Source organism: Lethenteron reissneri, chromosome 7 (genome assembly GCF_015708825.2).
Source record: "Lethenteron reissneri isolate LAM-NWPU_2019-01 chromosome 7, ASM1570882v1, whole genome shotgun sequence".
In the NCBI taxonomy this organism is placed as follows: domain Eukaryota; kingdom Metazoa; phylum Chordata; class Hyperoartia; order Petromyzontiformes; family Petromyzontidae; genus Lethenteron; species Lethenteron reissneri.
The window spans coordinates 5,772,906-5,789,546 of NC_083785.1; the positions used below are offsets into that span (position 1 = coordinate 5,772,906).

Consider the following 16,641-nt stretch of genomic DNA (forward strand, 5'->3'; position numbering starts at 1 on the left):
GCCAATCGTCACCATTATCACCATCGTCATGAGCAGCATCACCTCCACAATCTATTCCGTCGTCATCGATGATCAGCATCACCGATCACCAATTAACCGATCGTCATGAACGGCGCTGCGTGCGCTCAAGTCGAGGCAGCGGTTGCGTGGTTGAGAGGCGTTTGGAGTTAAGACGCGGTGGGAGTGGAGGTGCTGCACTGCACTGCGCTAACCACGTGTAGCCTTAACAGACTGGAGGAGAATGTGCTGTTAGCTAGCACCTATGAAGGCCGGAACGGCACACGAGGGGGTGGGTGGCCAGCACCACGCCCGGCCGTCTTTGTCTCCTGAGTGGCGATGTTTACTACACACAGCACCAGATACTCATTTGAGGCTGAGTCGACCTAGGGTAGGACCAGGACCGGTTCAGATAATCATCACTGGGTGTTGGCCATGAGCGGGAATCAAACTCGGGTCGCTGGGTTCGTAGCGTAGCACAGCGCACTAACCACTACACCACCACTCCCCACGCACACACAGCCTCATACAGCCTCATAGAGCCACACAGCCTCATACAGCCTCACTGATTTCTGTACCGCGCAGAATGCACAACAGTCTCTCCAGTCCTGCATCGCATCCACACCATCATCATCACCATCAGCATCATCATCATCACCACCATCATCAACACCAGCATCAACGTTATCAACGTATGTACCATCATCATCATTGTTATGACCCTCGCTACCACCATTATTATCAACATATTTCCATAAATACTCTGACACCATCACTGACATCATCATTAGCATCATCACCACCATCAACAACATCATCACAGTCATCATTACCACGACAATCATCACCAACACTGACATCTTCACTAACGCCACCACCACCGCCACTAATCACCATCACCACCATCACACCACTGGAGGCGTCCAATGCGCTTCCTCAGCTGAAATTGTTTCTTGGCATCACTAGACAAAACAACAATAGACAACAACAATAGACAAGGGCAACACGGTTTTGTTCTGCTATGGTCTGTGAATCTCACCGTGGTACGCATGTGTGGTCTCTGAGGATAGACCGTGTGTGCCAAGGGAGGTCCCGTGGGAGGTGCGCGGGCGTGCGTGTCCGTGTGCGTGCGCGTCCGTGTGTGTGTGTGCGCGTGCGTGTGTGTGTGCGCGTGCGTGTCTGTGCGTGTGAGAGAGGGCACGTGGCGGCCCCCCCCCCCCCCGCCAGCTCAGCGCTATAATTACCTCGAGCAGAGCTCACCCGCTGCCAGTGCGAGTCAGTGCGAGTCTGAGTCGTCTGTGCGGGGAGCGGCAGTGTCATGGTTATCGCGCTGCGCTGACGAACTTGGCGGCTCGAGTACCGAGTCTCGGAGTGAATGAACACCACTGGTGATGGTCTCACCGCTGGTGATGGTCTCACCGCTGGCGATGATCTCACCGCTGGTGATGATCTCACCGCTGGTGATGGTCTCAAGCGCTCCCTGGCTTGCCGCACCCCGGTCGACTCAGCCTTAGCCGTCAGGACCGGGGAGACTCAAGGCGGCCGGACGGGGTAGGCTCTGGTCAAAGGTGCTCGCTAACAGCACTTGCTCCAACATCGTGTGCGGGCTGCACGGGGGAGCTTTGTCTGTGTGTGTGTCTGTCGGTGACTGTGCGCGAGTCCGGTTCGAGACTACGAGAAGATTCATTGTCGGAGTTCTGCCGCGCGCTCTCCGAGTGAGAGGGCGACACTGGCATCATCGTCGTCGTCATCACCACCACCCACAGCAGAATCAGCATTGTCGAGGAGGAGGAGTAGGAGGGGGGATCAGGCGAGGAGCGAGTGGAAAAGCAGCAGTAGTAGGGATAAGGGCAGCAGGGAGCAGCAGGGGTAGAGGAGCAGCAGAAGCTGGGACGTCAGGAAGAGCAACGGAAGGGAGACAAAAGGAGACGCGATAGGAGGAGGAGCATCATCAGGTCTCATCACCAGCAGCAGTAGGTAACGCAACGCCGTTGTGCTCCCCCCGCACCTCCGATTAGCACGGTTGGCTACGTACCGTGCGAAAGAAGTAAGAGCAGCACCAGCAGCATCAGCAGCACCAGCGGCAGAACCAGAAGCAGCACCACCAACACCAGCAGCACTACCACCAGCACCACCACCAGCACCACCATCAGCACCACCAACAGCTGCACCACCAACAGCTCCACCAGCAGCAGCAGGACCAGCAGGACCAGCCCCAGCAGCACCAGCAGCAGCACCACCACCAGCAGCAGCAGCACCACCAGCAGCAGCAGCAGCACCACCAGCTCCAGCAGCACCACCAGCAGCAGCACCAGTACCAGCAGCAGCACCACCACCAGCTCCAGCAGCAGCAGGACCACCACCAACAGCTCCACAGCAGCAGCAGGACCAGCAGCAGCAGCAGCAGGAGGAGGGCCGGGCCTGTCGGAGGAGGCCCCAGGGGCCATGCCCTCGCGGCGTGCACCCCTGGCGCTGTGCGCCGCGCTGCTGGCCCTGGCCGCCCCAGGTAGGAGCTGGGCCCAGCCAGCGGCACCCTCGCGGGTCAGGGTTCGAGTCGGGGTGACGGTGAAGCAGTCCCGGGGGGGGGGGGGTTTGGAGGGCGATGAGCAGCCCCCCCCCTCTCCTCCCCACCCCGCTGAAGGCTCCCCCACTCAATTAAACTCCGACGTTTTTAGAATCAGCTCGTAAAATGTTGGAACACAAATGAGCCAAATTTAGCCACAGAGGGCACCGTGCCTCATTCTGTTTCTCGGTTTCAACCTTTCGTTTCGCATTGACCGTGTCGTGCCCCCCACCACCCCAATCCTTTCGGCCAGGTCACGCTGGCGGGTCTGGGGTCAAGTTTATCGTGGACGCTGTGTGGGCGGTGGGGGGTGACTGTCTTGTGTATAAATTAATAACTTCGCGTGACCGAGAGGGATGGCGCGCAGCGTGACGGAGTCTCTTGATCCAGCAGTGGATAGAGCGCGGCTCATGGTGCCACGTGACGATTACTTTGTCACGCACGTGGTGGACATGCGGTATGTGCACACGCAAGGCTGCCATGCCACACACGCGATGAACGTTGTGTGTTTGTACGTGGTGGCTCGCAAACAGCACTCGCCCCCAGCAGCCTGTTAAGGCTACGCGGGAGGATCTTTATTACGTTGTTTCACACTCCGCGGGCACGCGAATTACTCGGCTCGCTGACGACGCTGGGGCTCGTAGTGTGCCGAGCGAGTGCTCAGCTTGAGACTCGGAGCAGCATACAGCTGCGGTGTGGAACTCGAGGCCGAGCCACTCGACACTGCGCGCACTCATTTTGGGGGGCCCACGATGACGTGGCGTGATTGGGGGGGCTTCTCTCGCAGCAGCTGGGACTCGGGGTGTGCCCGAGTTCGGCTCCGTACGCAGTCGAACTTCTGCAAGAACGTCGCTCGCTCGCTCGCTCGGCCACGGCCGTCCGATTGTTATCGGATGAACCAATTGTAAACACTCAGAGGCGAACGAGATTTAGTTTGGGTTTATTGTTGGGACAGGTAAAACTCACTGCGCAATAAAAACTAATTTCTGATGGTGGAGTTGGTTACACCATAGGCACCTGGCTACTACTACAGCAACACGAGACCACGTGGACGAACCGACCTTAAAACAGCCGCTGCATGGCCAGGTTCCGAATGGCAAGCTCGTGCGGCAACGCGGTCCGCCTTGACGCAAGATTCGTCACAGATTTTTGTTTGGCGGGGGGGGCTAGGCCACGTAACCATCTGACCAAATGTGTGTCGTCAAGACCCTCCACCACCCGACATACTGCGCAGCGAACCCGAGTTGGGTTCCCAGTCACGGCCATCGTCAGTGGCGAATACCTGAACAGGTTCTGGGCCTCACCTGGGTCCACTCAGTCGTGAAGCAGCCCCGGGTGCGATGTGCAGACGTCGTCAGCGTCGGGGAGATGAAGGTGGTGACCATGCGCCGTGCTGGCCTTGAGCCGTGCTCGCCAGCACCCCCTTACCTTTGTACGTGTGTGTGTGTACGTGTGTGTGTGCGTGTGTATGTGTGTGTACGTGTGTGTGTGCGTGCGTGCGTATGTATGTGTGTATGTGTGCGTGTGTATGTGCGTGTACGTGTGCGTATGTGTGCGTGTGTGTATGTATGTGTGCGTGTGTATGTGTGCGTGTGTGCATGTGTATGTGTGTATGTGTGCGTGTGTGCATGTGTATGTGTGTATGTGTGTATGTGTGCGTGTGTGCATGTGTATGTGTGTATGTGTGCGTGCTTGTGTATGTGTGCATGTGTGTGTGCGTGTGGAGCGGTAGTGTAGTGGTTAACGTCCTGCGCTACGAACCCGGCAACCTGAGTTCGATTCCCGCTCACGGCCAACACCAGTGACGATTATCTGAACCGGTCCTGCGCCTCCCCTAGGTCGACTCAGCCTCAAATGAGTACCTGCTGCGGTGCGTAAACATCGCCACTGGGGAGACAAAGGCGGCCGGGCTTGGTTGCTGGCCACCCACCCCCTGGTGTGCCGTTCCGTTCTTCATAGTTGCTCGCTAACAGCACTTGCCTCAACAGTCTGCTAAGGCTATACGGGGGGTCTTTGTGTGTGTATGCGTGTGTGTGCGTGTGTGCGTGTGTGTGCGTGTGTGTGCAGTGCACACGTGCGTCGAGGCGTTGCTGGCGAGCGCCATGCAGCTCTGCCTACAGCAGTTCGAGCGGCGCATGATGGCCCTGGGGCCCCGCGCCGACTGGTGCACCTGGGAGCTGTCGGCCAGGTGAGCTTCCAACTACCGCGGCCACGTGGGGCGCGGGGTCCCAGTCGCGGGTTCCTATTCGCGGGTTCTATTCGTGGGTTCCCATGCGTGCAGGCCCAGCGGTAGCGCGATCGCCGCTGTCGCAAAGCTTTGTACGGGATTCGAATCCCGCGGGTCGCCCTGGTTAATACTGCGGGGTGTACGAACGAGTGCCTTACAGGCGACGGAGCGAGCTCCACCACGTAGCGTCTCAAAACATGTTCAAAGGAGCAACCCCCGGTGGGAGCCTTTTCCGGCAAAATCCGATTCAGGAGCTGGCGTGCTAGCGGAACATCAGTCTGCTCTGTGTCATCCCAATTGAGTCGTTTCAGAACAAGTATCAGAAGTTTACTTCCCAAGTAAAGCCCATGGAGCAAAGACTCGGTCGGCAGGGTCATTTTCAACTCTGGTCAAGTTGGCCCGTGATGCCGACAGACACACCCCCCCCCCCCCCCCCCACACACAATGGCCCAAACACACACCGCCCCCCCCCCACACCCTACACACGACTCACACGCACCACTCTTGGATCTTTAACATCCGCTGTAACAAAAACAAAAGCCGCGGCCCACGCGCTGTGCCGCACGCCGCTCGGCCCGCAGGTGGTACGGCGAGCTCACCAACTGCACGCAGGCCGCGTCGCGACGCCGCGGCTGCTTCTGGCCCAGCGCCGCCGTGGACCGCTTCTTCGCCGGCGCTCACCGCGCGTTCTTCTCCGAGTGCCCCTGGGAGGACACCGCGCCCGCCGACCCGCCGCCCGCGCTGCTCGCGCTGCTCATCGCCGCGCCCGCGCTGCTCGTGGCCACCGCCACGGGGCTCATCGTGTGGCACAGCAAGCGGCGGGAGGGCGCCATCTGACGACACGGAGCGTCGTCGCACGGAGCGACGGTCGTCGATGGTGACGACGGCGGTGCCGCCGCCGCCGCGGAAGATGCGGGTGGCGCGGTCTGCACGGAGGAAGGCGAGGAAGAGGGCACGGGGACGTGACACGACGGAGCGACGAGCGCGCGTTACGGGTTCCGATTGTCAATCCACCGCTGGACGAGGGCCCGGCCCGCACACGGCGTGATCGGGGAGGGTCGTGGGACCGCGCGGCGCCACGCTGGCTGCGCGGTGCCGGTCGGTGAAGGCGGGGAGCGTCCAGATGGACTCGATGGGTCGACGAGTCGAGGCATCGAGTCGTGCCAAGCTGGGTGCACGCACGCTCTCGGGCCAGGCCGACCCTCGCCTCCCCATCAGCTCCAGCCGATCCGCAGCACACGCCGAGCCGGGCGTCAAGAGAGCGCATCGCGTCGTCGCAGCAACAACAACAGCAACAACAGCAACAACAACAACAAACCGTGTGTAGGAGATGCCCGCCGCTTTATATTGCGGGTCAGGCGCCTTGGCTTTGGTCCCAAGGGAGATGGCGGCCCCAGGGACATTCACGCGGACGAAGCGAATCGATTTCCCCGAAGCCAGCGGGCAATGCCGGCGAGAGGAGGGGGGTGGGACGGGTGGCGTGTGGACGTGGGGGGTGGCGCGGGTTTAGGATGGACGCATTGGGGCTGAGAGGGCGTCACGCAACCTTTCCGCTGTCAACATCACGGCCGCCAAGGGGACATCGAAGTGAGTCTACAAGCTGGCGTGGCCAGCCCCTTAAGGGGGCCTCGGCGGACTGGGGCACAGCTGCAGAGCGACGACGCCGCGCTCCTTCGAACTCGCAACCAAGGATTTGACCTCATGACCTCCCCAGTCCGAGTCTAGAAGTCGAGCGCTTGACTTGACCACGGGTGGAGTCGCGTGTTTAAAGCAGTTGCGTAGCCTTCGCGCCGGAGCTCACGGGCCATGGGGCCCCACGTGGTTGGCCTACGGAGTGCCGGGGGGTGTAGGACACTGGGGGGGGGGGGGGGGGGGGGCGTGCGGGTCCTTGCCATTGGAGTCGGGTGCACCGCCCTGGCACGGGGGTCACGTGGCTCGCGAGGCCGCCTCAAGGCGTCCGAGTCGGCGCATCGTGGGACGGGTTGAGCGGCTTCCCACGCCCTCCCCGTGTTCTCAAGCAGCGGCAGTGTCCCTCGTGGAGCGAGGGCGATCGTCGCTTCCTCCCTTTGGACTCTCACTTTTTGTGGTTTCGTAAAAACAGGAAGCGGAGGGGGGAAGGATGGGCCCCGCTTGACCGGGCTTTGCGAATCTCGAGGCGGCTTAAACAATGGGGACAGGACACACTAAATGTGACCGCTGGCATCGCTCACAGTCGCCACTGTCGGGAGGCTTTTAACGGATGATGCGGCGATGATCCAGCTTCGTGCAGCTCGTGAGTGTGCAGGCGGTGCAACTGCGCGGGGGAAGGGAAGGGGGCACCTTCCGAGCTACGAAGAGGGGAAGATTTGGACACGGAGCTCCATTGAATGCATGTTACCAGGGCCCTAGCCAACCACGCTACACCGCCGTCTGTGGGTCTCTGTTAGCCCGTGGCTCTCCATGCGAGTCTATGGGTCTATATGTTAGCTCGTGGATCTTTATGAATGCAGGCGGCATGAATTGCTTAGTGCGTCACGTGGGATGTGTTTAACAATCATCGTGCGCGTGCAGCGTGTTACGAGTTAATTTGTATTAGAAAAGAGGAGGAGGAAATTGGTAAATGCGGAAAGACGGAGGGTGGTGGTGGGGGCCGCGAGGATTGGAGTTTGGGTATTTGCTCTAGATTTGAAGCTTTCGTGACTGCAAGGATTCATATTCTTAGGTTGTTTTCGGTAAAGTCACGTAGGTAAAACATTAAAATTAATAAAAGTAAAATAAAAATAAAATTAAAAAATCACGACGTTTCGGAGGCAACACAAGCTTCCGTCTTCAGGTGGAACCGTCACAGCACGACTGCTGCATCAAGTAAGATAAATTCCAAGAAAACCGTCCTTGTATATATATACTGGTTGAGGGTGGGAGGATTGCTGTATCTTACTTGATACAGCAATCGTGCTGTGACGGTTCCACCTGAAGACGGAAGCTTGTGTTGCCTCCGAAACGTCGTGAATTTTTTTATTTTATTTTTATTTTACTTTTATTAATAAAAAAGTTTTACCTACGTGACTTTACCGAGAAAAAAAACCTAAGAATATTTGGGTATTTGGCCTACTCTTCCACTCCGGCCACACTTTTTGGAAGAGATGGGCGTACCCACACTTTACCCCACCACACTCAACTTGCCGATCGACTCGCCGCTGGGTGGACGCCGCTGGGTGGACGCCGCTGGGTGGACGCCGCTGGGTGGACGCAGGCGTGTAGACGGATGGCGTTTGCACCGTTGTTTTGAATGCCGCGCCGGAACCTGGGATCGAACCGGCGACGTTCCGTGTCGTCGGTTCGATCCAGCGTGCTGACCACCCCACCGCGGCAGCGCCCCTCCTGCTCATACATAAACATATATACAGGAGAGATATACTGCGTGTATATGTGTCCTGTGTATATACATTAATCACGGGGCTTGTGCGCTCTGCAGATATAGAAGTGAATGCAAAGTTCATGGTGCTGAAAAGGTCACAATTGAAATTAAATTACTGTCGCTCGCGCTGCTGAAGCTGATGTTCCCGTGTGTCCTGTGTTCATTCACAAGAACGATGCCCTCCGCGCGGCGTGAAGTTGCCATTCACTCCGCAAGTCTCGGGGGGTTGAAGTGACCGTGCACGTGCCGGCTTGGCCACCCGTGCCGTGCCGCATGCCTCTCGCCGTGAGCCGTGTTCTGCTGACAAGTCACGTGCCACCTACTCGTGTCTACCGGTGACCCAGAAAATAGTCGGCGAAAAATCAATGCCCGGTCACGCACAGAGCCCCCTGAGGTTGCACGGAGAACCACGTCCTCACGTGGGGACCGCCCATCGAGGCACACAGGGTTACATCAACTCCCATCGATTGAAATAAACGTACAGAGAATCTACGATTTACGAAGGGAATAATTTAAGCCAGATATGTCCGGTTTGGCTCACCTGAAAAATATTTGCGCCACCAGAACAACACATCCAGTAGACTTTTCAACATACATGAGCTGCTTCTTCTAGTTACATGCCTCGTCCAATCTGCCAGTGACCCACACGATATTTAGTGAGAGAGAGAAAAAAGCCCTGCCGACCAGAGGCAGTTCAGATATAACTCACCACGAAATATTATCTGTGGCCAGGAATTGAACTCATGCCACTGGGCTCACAGCGCAATGCTCTCACCGGCTTGCCACTGCCACAGCCCAAATGATATATCTACTTGCAGGCCGTGTGCATCAAGAATCACGTGCTTCTTCACGTACCCACCTACCTGCTCCACCACCATCATCCTCCATGCTTCATCCCCTGCTAGGTGAACAATGTCCATGTTTCTGATCCACGGTGGAGTGTGCATTCTAATAAAACAAAATATAATCTCTGGGCACATTGGATCCGTTGTTTTTCACGATCAAGCGCGGCGTTTCATAATCGCTCCAGCCCACACAAGGCTGCCGCTGTGTTGTGCATGGGGCTTGATGACGCGGCGCTTTGGATGTCTCGAGCACGTGCCCACAGACGCGCCCCTTCACCACGAAGTGCGTTTGAAAACAGCGACTTGAATTTAAACGCACGCTTATTCTCTCAAATGATTAATTTATAGGAATACAGCTTCACAAATTAGATAGCTTCCGCTTGGCTCAATTTGCACGCCTGCATACGGGCGTTGTAGAAGCCAGAGCAGCATTCTCTCGCTCACTCACAGAAGACAGAAATCCCCGTGTGTAGTTTTTAAGAGACGTGTGAGTGCTGTTAGGAAGCACCTATTAAGTCCAGCATGAAGCCAGAATCATGCCTCGTCACGTGTGCACACCCAGTGCTCACGTTTATATACACTGCATCAGGTATTCATTTAAGGCTGAGTCAACCTACGGGAGGCCTAGGACCGGTTCAGATAGTCGCCTAAACTCTGGTACTCCTTGCCCTTGAAGGTCAGGGGGCTTCCGAGACACTACACATCTTCAAATCTCGACTAAAAACGTCTCTGTTGACAATGATCCTCCCTTAGCTATGTTCTGCCTTGCCATGATGCACAGCGGCCTGAGAGCGATTCTTTAAGGGCGCTTTATATACATTTAAATTATTATTCGTCACGACACAAACATCATTTAAGGCTGAGTCAACCTACGGGAAGCCCAGGACCGGTTCAGGTAATCGCCACTGCACAAAGGCAAAGATCTCCCGCATAGCCAAAGCAGACTGTTGGGGCAAGTGCTGCTAGCGAGTAGCACCTATGAAGGCCGGCACGGCACACGAGGGGGTGGGTGGCCAGCACCACGCCCGGCCGCCTTTGTCTCCCGAGTGGCGATGTTTACTACACACCGCACCAGGTACTCATTCGAGGCTGAGCCGACCTACACACACACGAGTGCGCGCACTAATCGTGGACACTCAGCCGCGCACGGCAGCGATTCTTAAACCCCTTTCTGCCGAGGCTGCAGAACAACAGACGGACCCCGAGAACCTTCCCCTGGCCTTCGCAGGCTTCCTTCCCGACGTCGCAGGGCGACAGGAGGCGCATCCCCCCCACAAGGCGACAGCGCCTCTGACGGCAGCGACAGGAGACCCCGTCACGACATCGTCGTGGCCGCGATCGGGAGGCGGGAACCATCGAGACGGAACGGGGGGAAATGAGCAGCGCTGCCGCCTGCTCGCTCCACGCTCGCTAAATATTACAATCCACACTATCTCACAATCCTGCAGGTTCTCACAATCCCGCACTATCTCACAATCCCACACTATCTCACAATCCCGCACTATCTCACAATCCCGCACTATCTCACAATCCCACACTATCTCACAATCCCACACTATCTCACAATCCCGCACTATCTCACAATCCCACACTATCTCACAATCCCGCACTATCTCACAATCCCGCACTATCTTACAATCCCACACTATCTCACAATCCCACACTATCTCACAATCCCGCACTATCTCACAATCCCGCACTATCTCACAATCCCGCACTATCTCACAATCCCGCACTATCTCACAATCCCGCACTATCTCACAATCCCGCACTATCTCACAATCCCACACTATCTCACAATCCCGCACTATCTCACAATCCCACACTATCTTACAATCCCACACTATCTCACAATCCCACACTATCTCACAATCCCACACTATCTCACAATCCCACACTATCTCACAATCCCACACTATCTCACAATCCCGCACTATCTCACAATCCCAGCACTATCTCACAATCCCACACTATCTCACAATCCCGCACTATCTCACAATCCGCACTAGCTCACAATCCCGCACTATCTCACAATCCCGCACTATCTCACAATCCCGCACGATCTCACAATCCCGCACTATCTCACAATCCCGCACTATCTCACAATCCCGCACACTCTCACAATCCCACACTATCTCACAATCCCGCACTATCTCACAATCCCGCACTATCTCACAATCCCGCACTATCTCACAATCCCGCACTATCTCACAATCCCGCACTATCTTACAATCCCACACTATCTCACAATCCCGCACTATCTTACAATCCCACACTATCTTACAATCCCACACTATCTCACAATCCCAGCACTATCTCACAATCCCGCACTATCTCACAATCAAGCTATCCAGGCAACACTATCTTACAATCCCACACTATCTACAATCCAACACTATCTTACAATCCCACACTATCTCACAATCCCACACTATCTCACAATCCCACACTATCTTACAATCCCGCACTATCTCACAATCCCACACTATCTTACAATCCCGCACTATCTCACAATCCCACACTATCTCACAATCCCGCACTATCTCACAATCCCGCACTATCTCACAATCCCACACTATCTCACAATCCCACACTATCTCACAATCCCGCACTATCTTACAATCCCGCACTATCTCACAATCCCACACTATCTTACAATCCCGCACTATCTCACAATCCCACACTATCTCACAATCCCACACTATCTCACAATCCCGCACTATCTTACAATCCCGCACTATCTTACAATCCCGCACTATCTCACAATCCCACACTATCTCACAATCCCGCACTATCTTACAATCCCGCACTATCTCACAATCCCGCACTATCTTACAATCCCACACTATCTCACAATCCCACACTATCTCACAATCCCGCACTATCTTACAATCCCGCACTATCTTACAATCCCGCACTATCTCACAATCCCACACTATCTCACAATCCCGCACTATCTCACAATCCCGCACTATCTTACAATCCCGCACTATCTTACAATCCCACACTATCTCACAATCCCGCACTATCTTACAATCCCGCACTATCTCACAATCCCACACTATCTCACAATCCCGCACTATCTTACAATCCCGCACTATCTTACAATCCCGCACTATCTTACAATCCCGCACTATCTTACAATCCCACACTATCTCACAATCCCACACTATCTTACAATCCCACACTATCTTACAATCCCGCACTATCTTACAATCCCACACTATCTTACAATCCCACACTATCTCACAATCCCACACTATCTTACAATCCCGCACTATCTTACAATCCCACACTATCTTACAATCCCACACTATCTCACAATCCCGCACTATCTCACAATCCCACACTATCTCACAATCCCACACTATCTTACAATCCCACACTATCTTACAATCCCACACTATCTCACAATCCCGCACTATCTTACAATCCCACACTATCTTACAATCCCACACTATCTCACAATCCCGCACTATCTTACAATCCCACACTATCTCACAATCCCACACTATCTCACAATCCCACACTATCTCACAATCCCGCACTATCTCACAATCCCACACACTCTCACAATCCCACACGATCTCACAATCCCGCACTATCTCACAATCCCGCACTATCTCACAATCCCACACTATCTCACAATCCCGCACTATCTCACAATCCCGCACTATCTCACAATCCCGCACTATCTCACAATCCCGCACTATCTCACAATCCCACACTATCTCACAATCCCACACTATCTCACAATCCCGCACTATCTCACAATCCCACACACTCTCACAATCCCACACGATCTCACAATCCCGCACTATCTCACAATCCCGCACTATCTCACAATCCCGCACTATCTCACAATCCCACACTATCTCACAATCCCGCACTATCTCACAATCCCGCACTATCTCACAATCCCACACTATCTCACAATCCCACACTATCTCACAATCCCGCACTATCTCACAATCCCACACACTCTCACAATCCCACACGATCTCACAATCCCGCACTATCTCACAATCCCGCACGATCTCACAATCCCGCACTATCTCACAATCCCGCACACTCTCACAATCCCACACTATCTCACAATCCCGCACGATCTCACAATCCCGCACTATCTCACAATCCCGCACTATCTCACAATCCCGCACTATCTCACAATCCCGCACGATCTCACAATCCCGCACTATCTCACAATCCCGCACACTCTCACAATCCCACACTATCTCACAATCCCGCACGATCTCACAATCCCGCACTATCTCACAATCCCGCACTATCTCACAATCCCGCACACTCTCACAATCCCGCACTATCTCACAATCCCACAGACTCTCACAATCCCGCACTATCTCACAATCCCACACTATCTCACAATCCCGCACACTCTCACAATCCCGCACTATCTCACAATCCCACACACTCTCACAATCCCGCACTATCTTACAATCCCACACACTCTCACAATCCCGCACTATCTCACAATCCCACACACTCTCACAATCCCGCACTATCTCACAATCCCGCACACTCTCACAATCCCGCACTATCTTACAATCCCACACACTCTCACAATCCCACACTATCTCACAATCCCGCACTATCTCACAATCCCGCACTATCTCACAATCCCACACACTCTCACAATCCCGCACTATCTTACAATCCCACACACTCTCACAATCCCGCACTATCTCACAATCCCACACACTCTCACAATCCCGCACTATCTCACAATCCCGCACACTCTCACAATCCCGCACTATCTTACAATCCCACACACTCTCACAATCCCACACTATCTCACAATCCCACACACTCTCACAATCCCGCACTATCTCACAATCCCACACACTCTCACAATCCCGCACTATCTTACAATCCCGCACTATCTCACAATCCCGCACTATCTCACAATCCCACACTATCTCACAATCCCACAGACTCTCACAATCCCACACACTCTCACAATCCTGCAGGCTCTTACAATCCCACAGACTCTCACAATCCCACACGCTCTTACAATCGCAATCTCGCAAGCTCTTATGATCGCGCACGGGTCAGTGACATTAATCTGGGTCACGGCATTATGCTAATGCAATTAATGTCGGAGGCGCGCCAGTCAAAGTGGATATTCGAAAGCAATTCCATTACCCGCAGAGGGCACGATGCCAGTCAACACCACCCCGCACCCCCCCCCCCGCGACCGCCCATCGCCCGCCAGCCTCGCCGGGTGTGTTATGATTTGGTGGCGTGGGATGTGCCTCGGACGCTCTGCAGATGGGGCGAGTCCATCGTCAGCGTTGGGGCAGAAGACGCCTTCGTCGAGTGGCTATTGTAGTTCTGATCGCCACGCAGTCGCGCCTACTCAGTCACGCGGGCGGGTTTTATGGCGCGATCGGAGCACGGCGTCCACGTACGGTGTGAAAGAAGTTCAAACATATATAAAGGAGAGAAGCAGAAAGAGAGAAACATGAATATGCACATAGGCACACACAGGTGAACATGGGCAGTTACAGAGAAATAGAGAGAGACACACAGAGAGAGAACGTAGAGAGACAGAGTAAAAGAGAAACACAGAGAGAAAAACACACAAAGAACAACGGAGAGTCAGACAGATTGAGACAAAGATACGGATGAAGAAAGAGTCAAGAAACCCAGAGAGACACAGGGGACAGGCATGGGGAATGTGGACACAGATAGAGACAGATGCAGAGAGATAGTCAGAGACATGCGGACAGACACAGAAAGACACAGAGAGACACAGACACAGTGAGAGACAGAGAGACACAGACACAGTGAGACACAGAGAGACACAGACACAGAGAGACACAGACACAGAGAGACACAGAGAGACACAGACACAGTGAGACAGTGAGACACAGTGAGACACAGACACATAGATACACAAACACATAGAGACACAGAGAGACACAGACACATAGAGACACAGACACAGTGAGACACAGACACAGTGAGAGACAGAGAGACACAGACACAGTGAGACACAGTGAGACACAGAGAGACACAGACACAGAGAAACACAGAGAGACACAGAGAGACACAGAGAGACACAGACACAGAGAGACACAGACACAGAGAGACACAGACACAGAGAGACACAGAGAGACACAGACACAGAGTGGCGGCCTCTGCCACTCACTTCCGGAGGGACATCTCCGCGGGGCTCGACAGCGCGACGCGCGGGCACCGAGCCTCAAGCAGGAGGCGACAGCTCCACCAGTCCACCACAGCTCCAGCAGTCCACCACAGCTCCACCAGTCCACCACAGCTCCAGCAATCCACCACAGCTCCACCAGTCCACCACAGCTCCAGCAGTCCACCACAGCTCCACTAGTCCACCACAGCTCCACCAGTCCACCACGGCTCCACTAGTCCACCACAGCTCCACTAGTCCACCACAGCTCCACCAGTCCACCACAGCTCCACCAGTCCACCACAGCTCCACTAGTCCACCACAGCTCCACCAGTCCACCACAGCTCCACTAGTCCACCACAGCTCCACCAGTCCACCACAGCTCCACCAGTCCACCACAACTCCACCAGTCCACCACAGCTCCACCAGTCCACCACGACCCCGGGGTGGTGGCGGGGGGGGGGGTTCTACGCTACGGCCACTGGCAAGAGCAGTGGTCCAGCCAGCCGGGGTAGCGGCGGGCGGGATCGCTGCCCTCAATCAGACGAGTGCATGGCCGGGGGCTCCCTCGCCTGATTAAATCCACGGGCTCACCCCCCCCCCCCCCACCGCGCACTGCCCCGTGAGATAGCGGTGCCAGAGATACGTCGAGCACTCCCGGTGAGGGGCCAGCCAGCATGATGTGGACATGTACGACACCTCTGCCAATACACCGCTGGATGAATGGATTGTTTCCCCACGCTGTGTTAGTCGTCACCGTGGGTTGGTGGGGGGGGGGGGGTGACCATACTTCACCACCCAGTGTGAGTTGGTGCAAGGTGGGGGGGGGGGGGGTCCGGTCCATATGCCGCCTCTTTATCTATCAAAATATTAAAATATTTCACCCGGAAAACTCCTCGGACGCGGGACAATTTCGTTCTGCGGCGTCGTATGGGCGCAGTGCCACGTGTCAGAGAGCCCTGGCGGGGTGCACAGGTCCTGGCGGGGTGCACAGGTCCTGGCGGGGTGCACAGGAGCTGGCGGGGTGCACACCGCACACGTGTCACGTCGGGAACGCGCGCCCACCAGGGTGTGCGTCTCGATACCGGAGTCGGGCATCGACAGTAGACACCGCTACAGAGACGCACAGAGACGCACGTGGCGTGTGGACATCGTCGTCGGAGAGACAAAAAAACACCCGGCCACAGACAGCCGCCTTCCTCTCGTGTTCTGCGCCGGCCTAAATAGGCGCTCGCTAACAACGCCCCAGCATGTGGATCGCGATGTGTGGGCAGCAGCTGCAGCAACGGCAGCGGCAACTGCGGCGTGCACGCACGGAGAGCCTCGCGCCCCCCCGCCCGCCCCCCCGCCCCCCCGCCCGCCCCCCCCGCCCGCCCGCCCGCCCCCCCGCCCGCCCCCCCGCCCCCCCCGCCCCCCCCCGCCCCCCCCCGCCCCCCCCGCCCCCCC

General features: G+C 55.7%; 1 protein-coding gene across 1 annotated transcript; it reads left to right on the forward strand.

Moving 5' to 3' along the window:
• The first annotated feature begins 2,428 nt into the window (after positions 1-2,428).
• Positions 2,429-6,200, forward strand: LOC133357137 (receptor activity-modifying protein 1-like). Its single transcript, XM_061574938.1, has 3 exons — positions 2,429-2,503; positions 4,628-4,748; positions 5,369-6,200. Exons 1-3 carry the CDS (start codon positions 2,443-2,445, stop codon positions 5,622-5,624), a joined length of 438 nt encoding a protein of 145 aa, XP_061430922.1. The 5' UTR covers positions 2,429-2,442; the 3' UTR covers positions 5,625-6,200.
• The last annotated feature ends 10,441 nt before the right edge of the window (positions 6,201-16,641 follow it).

Excerpts from the sequence above, each read along its gene's own strand:
- LOC133357137 (XM_061574938.1), top strand. The coding sequence starts at position 2,443 with ATGCCCTCGCGGCGTGCACCCCTGGCGCTGTGCGCCGCGCTGCTGGCC. Across the intron at positions 2,504-4,627 it reads GCTGGCCCTGGCCGCCCCAG|TGCACACGTGCGTCGAGGCG; the intron begins GTAGGAGCTGGG and ends GTGTGTGTGCAG. Across the intron at positions 4,749-5,368 it reads ACCTGGGAGCTGTCGGCCAG|GTGGTACGGCGAGCTCACCA; the intron begins GTGAGCTTCCAA and ends CTCGGCCCGCAG.